The 9,103-nt window shown below is 49.0% G+C and overlaps 1 protein-coding gene across 1 annotated transcript in view; it reads left to right on the top strand.

Annotated features, from left to right (window-relative positions):
* Nucleotides 1–1,535: 1,535 nt before the first annotated feature.
* LOC109510357 (zinc finger protein 335) overlaps nt 1,536–9,103 on the top strand; it is a gene marked incomplete at its 3' end in the record, with an annotated part of 15,226 nt that continues 7,658 nt past the window's right edge. Inside the window, exons 1-11 of the mRNA XM_019860604.1 lie at nt 1,536–1,828; nt 1,908–2,104; nt 3,220–3,499; nt 3,601–3,666; nt 3,973–4,989; nt 5,278–5,481; nt 5,564–5,728; nt 5,897–6,161; nt 6,805–6,982; nt 7,112–7,224; nt 8,374–8,392. Coding sequence (XP_019716163.1) covers nt 1,913–2,104; nt 3,220–3,499; nt 3,601–3,666; nt 3,973–4,989; nt 5,278–5,481; nt 5,564–5,728; nt 5,897–6,161; nt 6,805–6,982; nt 7,112–7,224; nt 8,374–8,392 — 2,499 coding nt within the window. The remainder of the gene's footprint in view (nt 1,829–1,907; nt 2,105–3,219; nt 3,500–3,600; nt 3,667–3,972; nt 4,990–5,277; nt 5,482–5,563; nt 5,729–5,896; nt 6,162–6,804; nt 6,983–7,111; nt 7,225–8,373; nt 8,393–9,103) is intronic.

Below are 9,103 nucleotides of genomic sequence, written 5' to 3'. Positions count from 1 at the left end.
CTACAACGTCTACAAAACGGCACATATTCCTCCGCGGGACAAGGCGTGATACGCCTTGCGCTAAAGGCAATAGTCCGCTCGTTTATTTACAATAACAAACTTAATTAATAATTGAACGCCTACAAAACTGTTTGGATACGAGTAACCAACAATCGTCTAAATTTGTTAGCACACCAGTGTCTGTTGCGCGAATCGGTTTGATTCAAAACAATAAATAAGACCTGGCCACACGAACAGGAAGCGAGGAGATTCTCATGGCGCCCGACTAGAATGAAGCTACAATTACCTCTTACCGATGCCTGTACTGTATCGCGCCGCTACGCTTAAGGACACGCATCCACTCGCATAAACACGGTAAGAAAAAAAAACATAAATACGCTCAGTAGGTTATGATTTTTTTATTTTGGTCAGGGCGAGCGTTTGGGCGATCTGGCGGAGTTTTGAGGCCCTCGAGGTCCCCAGTTGAGCTTCCGAGAATGCCTGATGTAAAAAGAGGTCCGCCTGTTGGAAAATGGCGACGCGGCGCAGGCAGGATCAAGGGCAGCTAGGCCATAAGCTACTGCATGCTAAAGTACTGAAGTACAATACTCTCGTTTTGGACCTTGTTGCGACCTAAGCTTGGACTTTGTCGACTCTGGAAAACGTGTTTGGTTGCGTTCATGTCCGACAGCCTTTGAATATAGTTGGACATTACTGTATTATGTTTGAATATCATTACCCGTTAATGGCGTTCGAGGTTAAGGCTGAGAAGGAAAGCGAGTTTGGGTCCAATATGTCGTTAAGCGTCCAACATATTCTCCACATTATCTATTTGTTATGTTGTCATTGCTTTGGTGGTGAAAACACTTCAAAGATTTGTGAACGACTCACGTTATGTCCACGGTTGTGCCTACACTACCACAGAACTACGCTGACAAACATGCTTTAACCCAGTGCTCTTCAAACTTTTACTTTTATGAGCATCGACAAAAAAACAAAACAAAAACAAAACAAAACATTTAGCTCACCAAGTACTGTACCACCTTCACGACCAACATTAACCCCTAACAGAGTGGTGGGCCCAAGTGTTTATTGAAACCGATCAGGTTTTTGTCCCTGAAAAATAAAGGTAGTCATTGTAAGCACTGTAACATGGGTTGAAGATTGACACTGTATTCAAATATAGGGGAAGGGGGCGACTGTAATTATGTAATGATTCAAGTCAAATGCATTGCACAAACTTCAAACCCACATTGAACTCAAATAAATGATTAAAAACAAACAGTTCTCAAAGTTTAAGTTGCAAATGTGTTGTACTTGAGTTACTTTCAACAAAACTGTACTTCAATGTACTGTACGGGATTTAAAGATTTTTTTTTTAAAGGCAGCTTTAACCAACGCCTTCACTCTCATTACATTGATTGGATTTGTGACTGACTCCGTCATGAGCTTTGGCCTGACATTTTCCACTGTGCACTATGAATGCTTACGTGTTGTTTCCAATAAACGCATGAGAACATGAATTTGTTTTTGTGTTGTTAATTTAACAACACAGTACTATGTTTGTCTGCGGTGATTTAAACAAAGATCAGATCTCATTTTATGAACACTTTCCCTGTTCCCAAAGGGCTTCGGAAGTCTGTGTTTCAAATATTTTGACTCATGCAAACGGAGGTCAACAAAATAGTGTCACTGGCCGCACCTACCACTCAAAAATAATAACGTATTAATCAAAACACAGCATCGTTATGTTCGTCAAGGTGAAACTCACATGAAGGAATCATCTACCAGAACTCAGATTGCAGCGGCAGCGTAATTACATAAAATGCCTGGCCTGCAAATGCATACGGTACCCATAGTTTGAATAATTAGGAGTATTATTATTACTTGTCTGTGCAGCGACTCATCTTATATTTTTTCCTGTCCAGTTGTGATGGATTCTGACGAGAATGAGGTGGAAAGCAGCAGCGATGCCGGCCCCTCCGGCATGGAGGAGCCGTCGGAGAGTGGCATGGGCATGGAGTCGTCGGAGGCCATGTTGGCCGACAGCAGCGACGCCGCCTCTTCTCACGTGCAACCGCCCGAGTCGGACTGTCATGTGGGACAGAGCTCCGAGGGATTTGTGGTAAGACATCGCACATGAGTTCAACGGGGGAACCACGGCGAGCGAGAGGTTAAGCGCGTCTGCCTCACACCTCTGACGTTCTGGGTTTGGAACTTGGCTTGCGTGTGGAATTTGCAATTTCCCCCCCCCCCCCTCGTTGCTCGTAGCAACCGATGTTGACGTGAGCCCGGTAGCATGCTACATTGACTTAAGTCGCTTTTTGAGATGCACTCGCTACTTTCAATTGGGTGGCGGTAATTTTGTTGTGTTTTGCTAGAGGTTAATGTGGTGAATGTCCAAGAACTGGTCTTGAAAGCAAAAACAAGAACTAATTGAAAGTGATAAATAAATGTGGGGATTGGGGCTAGGGGGGCGGGGTCTGTCACTGCACCAAAAACTAAAGGTACAACAAAATGTTGAAAACAAGTGGGGATTGGGGCTAGGGGGGCGGGGTCTGTCACTGCACCAAAAACTAAAGGTACAAGTACAACAAAATGTTGAAAACAAATAAGTAAAACACACTCGCACACAATTCCTCTGAGACGATGGAAATACAAGCAACCATTAAGTAAAACACACTCGCACACAATTCCTCTGAGACAAGCAACCAACATTAACAATGGGACACTTCATTCACTCAGACAATTTACAGTTGCTAGGTTAACGTGGTGAGATTTCGGTGTAAAAGGCCAAATGTCATTTCTTTACATTTTACAGGATGAGCTAAGTAAATGTTTGGAAACGGCGCTCGACACTCATTGCCAAGTGTCATTGGGCGGCCTGGTGACGAAGTGCTACCTCCACGGGTGAAAATCTGGCTTCCGCTGCACTTCACATTCTGTGCCGTTTGAAAACAAGCAGCCTTTTGCTAAGCGGCAACGCTTTGGTCCTGGCCTGGGTTGCCAGGGAAACAAAAGTCCATCCGTTCCCTCCTTTAACTGAGACAGAACTGCCACCCTGAAGTGCGGCAAAGGAATCTTAAAATTCTTTGTCCATTGTTGAGCTTGACCTAAGAATGTCAGCGACCTTTTGTAAAAACATCGGGGAACAGCTTTAAAAAGTGAAAACAAACCCTAAAATGTCTCCTTTGAATGTTGAGCTTGCCAAGCAATGACATCACCTCGATCCTTCTCCAGGTCTTCATCCCTGAGACCAGCTCCAGCACGGACGTCCGAGTGTCCTCGGTTCACCTCCCGGACTCCTCCTCGGTCGCCCAGTCCACGAGCGTTTCCAGCGTGTCCACGGTGACTCAGTCGGTGCTGGTTTCCGAGTCAGTCCAAGTGCTCGTTCACTCCAGCGCCGCCGCGTCGGAAGGAGCCATGATGGTGTCCGACTCCACTGCCTCAACCTCATCCGACCTGGGCTCGGCCATCGACAAGATCATCGAGTCCACCATCGGCCCGGACATCATGAACGGTATCGCCGCCTTCTGATCTTATCACAGAATGGACGATTAAATGCTTGTGTTTGGATTGATATGAAAGGCAAAACGCCGTATCTCGATTTCTTCCCCACAGGTTGCATAGCCGTCACCAGTGCGGAAGACAGAGACGCGGAACCGACCCAATATCTCATCCTACAAGGTGCAGATAATGTGATCTGCCGTTAGTTTGTGTGTCAGCTCGTGTCAGATGTCGCACATTGCAACTCACACACTGGCGGCCTTCAACCTCTGATGCTTCTTGGGATGATGTCAAATTGGCGGGTTTTACTTCGTTCTGCATCGGTACCTTTACATACATGCTAGCCAGTCCGTAAAAAGTGAAAATAGTGAAGGCAAACTTGCGGGCCGCAGTGTCGTTAGCGTTCCTCTGACAAACGAGCAAACAATTTGGAGCGGCACATCCGCTGTCACTGGACATGGTTTTCATCCCTTCTGTCTTCTTAAGGTGCTCCTATGGTAGCCCACATGTCCTCTTCGGCCCTGTCGAATCGTATCGCCATCGAGGCACTTTCCGAGGGTCCCACGTCCACCTGTCTGGACCAAGGAGACATGCAGAGGAGCCTGGAGCCCGACCAGCCCGACGACCGACCCGGACACTCGGGCTACCCAGAAGACAGCAGCAGTCATCCGGATCAGCCCCAACACTCTCACCCCTCCCAGTACATGGACTGCGGTGCGGATGGCCCGGACCAAACGGGGGAGTCCTCACCTTCCTACGCCGAGTGCTCTGAAGAACCCGACCAGACGCGCTCCCGCTCGGGCTTCGCCGACTACAGTGGCGACAACAGCGACCAGGACCTTCCCGGGTATGTGGAATGCAGTAGGGCGGATTCCAACCCCACCAACCTGGGCAACTACGTGGTGGAGTGCAGCGCCAGGTATCTGCGCGGCGCGGATGACGGAGAGCGGCCGCATCACTCGCGCGCCTACATCGACAGCAGCGCGGATCACGAGACGCAGACCGGCCGGCAATACGGCGGCGAGTATGGCGGCGTTGCCGCCGCCGATTCTGAGCAACCCGAGTGTTCCCGTTACGCGGAGAACAGCAACGGCCCCGACGCGTCTCTCTATACTGACGACAGCTCCTCGTCAGACCAGCCCGTCGCCGACACGGCAGATTCCGGGGGGGTCGCGGAGACGGCCGAGTGCAGCCAGAGCCGACCGGGGCTCTACATCAGCAGCAGTGGCACCTACACGTCCGACACCAAGCCCGCCGTGGCGCCGCCGCATTGCTCAGCCGGCCGGGACGACCCTCGGCAGGAGGAAGCCGCCCCGGGCGGGGACGTGGACGCGTCGGCCGTGGCTGAAGGTTCCGGAGACCGGCCGCCCAACTTGGCTGAACTGGAGGAGATGATGGAAGTTGTGATCGTTCAGCAGTTCAAGTGCAAAATGTGTCCGTACAAGAGTGTCTCCAAAGACACGCTGATTAACCACATGAGGGACAAACACTTCAAACCCGCAGGTAGGTTAGCGTGCTCGATTTGATCTGGGATCGATTTTAGCTTGGCTAGTGGATCAAAGACGTCATGCTGCAATGTGCACACGTCTGCTACAAGCTAGGCTTGAAAGCAACAAGAAGCTGTAGCATCCGTTAACGAAAAAGAGATTGGCTCTCTTCTCCTGTCCCATGTAAATCCGCTTCAATTCCAAGCCGCGACTCCCAGTTCCACATACGCATCGGCGCTTGTGTCGTGAGGCGTATGCATACTCATTCAAATCTTTTTACTGACTCCCCCTGTTCTGCGTCCAGGGGGTTTGCAAACCAAGCGCAAACGTGGCCGACCTCCCAAAAACTCCATGCCGGCTCCCCAGCAGGCAGACCAAGAGAAGAAGGACGCGGCGGTTATGGAGAGAAGAGCCAAGCAGGCAAAGGTGTCTGCATCTCATCAGGCTGAGGAGGATGAAGATCAGGAAGACCAGGTTCCGGATGCGGGTGCGATTGATGACTCTGAAGGTCGGTCTTAGGTTTAGTGTTGATCAGGTGGGGCACATCTCATTTCATCTCGAATGCTCATCCCTGCTCATTTGTTCCTCAGAGGACAGTAACTACAACCCAGCTGAAGAGGACTGCCGCGGACGACTACCTGCCATTTTGAAAAAACGCACCCCTCCCATCTCTTCCTCCTCTCAAGCTCGTCCGCAGCGTCGAGTTGGCCGTCCGAGAAAATACAAACTTCTGGAAGAAGGTGACGACGGCCAAGGTGGGTGGTCACTTTTCCAAAGAGCATGACGGCAGAGGTGCGAGTCACTTTCAAAAAAAAAAAGCCCTCCAAGTCGAGTCCTAAGTTTGAGCCAAGTTTCAAGACCTCGCCCCCCTCCCCACCCTGCCGAGAGTGACCCGCCCGTGTGTCTTCACGCCCTCCCGACAGCGGCGGAGAGTTTGGCGAAGAAGCCGAGAGCGAACGCTGACCCCGGCGCGGCGGACGAGGCCAGCTCCTCGGGCTTGGACAACGACGGCGGCGGCGGCGTTCTGGCGGCCGACGGGGACGAGGTGGAGGTGGTGGTGAGCCAGTCCGACTCTGAGAACAAAGACCCCTCATCCAACTCGCAGCAAGAAGAATTCTTTGAGAGGAAACGAGGCCGCCCCTCCAAGTGCTTTCTTCGCAAGAAATACAAGAAGCATTTGAGTCGCAAGTAAGTGCCCTTTCTCGTCACTTTTTCCGTGTCATTCAAGGTTTGTGGCCAAATCTTTTTTTTTTTTTTTTTTGTCTTGGACCAAGCGACAGCCACTTACCCAAATAGATACCGATCATAAATCCGTATTGTTGTGGAATTTCTGGAACGGTGAAATCTTTTGTTGAGCTCAGTTCAAGCCTTTCGCTTCCTCTGCGACTCCGGTTTCGACTCAGGACTCGATTTATACAGGCATTCACGATGTCTGTCGGTGTGACGTCGAGCTACAGTTGAGGCGGGGCCAAACAGTGGCCCAACAGTGTTTCCGGACACGCAAGTGCTCAGGGGGCGTATACATTCTAAATATTAGCGTGCTCCCTTGAAGTCCAAGTCCATTTGCGACGCTGGTTCGGCTTTTTTTTTTTTTTTTTAAATTTTAAATCTTTCACAAATCATATGAAAATGATTGGTCATGTTTTCCGTGTCTTGATAGGAATTGAAGTTGCCAGTTTCTGCTGTGAAAAATAGTTGCTAATCGCTTGGGTTCGCCACACTGACTCATGTGCTCATGTCAATTATTGTACACGTTCTCGTTTTGTAGCCACTTTCAGCAGGGCACGTCAGGGGGATCTCCTTTAAACTAACACCAAGTTTCCTCTTTCAGTCGGTACTTCAAATCCCTCAAGCCGCTCCTGAGACCTCACAGCTGCTGGATCTGCGGCTCGCGCTTCCTCACGCAGGAAGATCTGCGCTTCCACGTGGACTCCCACGAAGGCAACGAGCCGGAGCTCTTCAAATGCCTCCAGTGCAACTACCACTGCAAGCGCTGGTCCTCACTCAAGGTCTGGAGGTGCCCCGTCGCACTCGCACACTTCAGCTGCTCTTTGTGTGTGCGTGTAACTTTGCGTGTGTGTGTGTGTGTGTGTGTGTGTGTGTGTGTGTGTGTGTGTGTGTGTGTGCGCGCCTTGCAGGAACACATGTTCAACCACGAAGGTACAAAACCTTTCAAATGTGAGAAGTGCGATTACTCGAGCGTGTACAAGAAAGATGTCATTCGTCACACCGCCGTTCACAACAAAGAAAAGTAAGGTTCATTGTGTTTCATCAGGAAAGGTCCTGTCATAAGAGTTGCGTTAGGTTTGTCATTGTTTTTCCCCACCTGAAAAGTAGTGACCTGAAATCAGGCGCCCGACCTTTATTGACCGAAGATCTACTTTTCAGGCTGCTGCGCGCGGACACGCATGCCATGATGCGCAACAGTCATAATGGCCCCTTACATGAACGAAACAGAAAAAAAGCAGATGTAAGAGTTTGTGGAAAGGAAATCACTGCCCACCTTAGTCGGCACCCGAATCCGAGGCATGAGACGCACTTTTGCAGCATCTCAAGTCCAAGAACATCGCTAACCTAGCTTACGTGTTTGAAAATGCTTCTCCTGGCGCTCCAGATTTACGTTCTGTGCCAGTGCCATCGGTGAATTGCAGATGAAACAAACGGAATATGTATTAACAAAACAAAACAAAATGGCACCAGCCCTGATCGCAAGCTGAAATTGCAGACTGCTGAGTGCTACAAACTTCCGGTGATGCAGATCATGCGCCACCATGGGTTCAAGGTGACCTGCTTTTTAATCTTTTGTTTTTTTTTTTCAGTACTTTTTTTCATGAAAGTGAAACTGATAGGATGCTTCGGGTGCAGTGTGCACGTGCACGAACACAAAATATATCATGTTAGTAACATGCACACAGACACTTGTGGAGGCTCTCAGTCGTACAGGAAAGTTCCATCGTAGAAAGGGTTCTGTCAGTCGTCATCTGTACCTGTGGGTAAAAAACAAAAACAAAAAAGGACGTTTCGCTTCTCTCACAGAAGCTTCGTCAGCGGTAGACAACCCTGAAGTCTCCGTGACGACTCCGGGAAGTTGCTCTGCGCTAAAAGGCTGAGCGTGGCCTGTTTTCTACGATGCACACAGACACAAATCTTTTTTTTTTTATTTCCCCATTTCCTCCTACTCCCCTCATGATCGACTTGACAACTAAAGGTTTTCTTCTCCTTTTCTTATCTTATTAGCGTCGGATGTGTGCTGCAGCCTGTTGAAAGGCAGCTTACACACTGGCCTGGTCGCCAGCCGACCGCAGGAAATCAACAATTCCATGCATACATATGATCATTTTGTAAACGCACCAAAATGTGTTTGAGAATTTCTAACTGTCTTTATCTTTGCTTCCACCAGGAAAAAAAAGACAGACGCGGTAAGTTTTTGCCATTTAAGAGGGCTTAGCATGTATAATTGACTTTTTAATATCTTCAAAAGTTGCTCTTCAGTGCCCGTTCACCTATCAAGTGTGAAATTACACAACGATTCTCCAAATTGTTTTTGATTGAAAAATTTTGGCTCAATGACATAATGTTGCTCCTGCATAAAGTTTCTTTGCCCGTGATGTGGCTGATACTGGGCCATTGTCAAATGTCATGTCAAATCCCAAAGGTAAGCAAAGCTGCGAGATTGGCGTTATTTGAAAGCGGATCAGCTTCTGATAAGCGGCACAAATGCTCACATTTTAGCAGAAGTGTTGATGCGACTGCGGCGGGGGGACGGGGCGCGGGGGGGGGGGGGGGTATATGCAGAGCCACCACAATACTAAGTGCAGTGGGGCAGCTTGGTTATGAAGTGCTGCCTTCATAGGTGAAAATACAATAAATTCTTTGTGGCCTGTCACATTTTTTTTTCTTCACACTTTGGGATAATTGAAACCAAGACTCTGTCCCAACCCCGATGCACCGTTGCTTCGCTTCTCCTTTTGGCTTCTCATTGCAACTTGGTCCAGCTCAGCTGAGGAATGAGGAAATGGTCGCGGGGTGACGAATTACTGTATGTTGATTCATCATAAAAAATGAAGAAGCCCGACTGTAACCGACACATTTTCAAAGTTCTCGTCCAATAGAGCAGCGGACCCCAACCG

Source organism: Hippocampus comes, unplaced genomic scaffold (genome assembly GCF_001891065.2).
Source record: "Hippocampus comes isolate QL1 unplaced genomic scaffold, H_comes_QL1_v1.1 scaffold56, whole genome shotgun sequence".
NCBI classification, from domain to species: Eukaryota; Metazoa; Chordata; class Actinopteri; order Syngnathiformes; family Syngnathidae; genus Hippocampus; species Hippocampus comes.
This window is presented reverse-complemented; position numbering and strand designations above follow the sequence as displayed.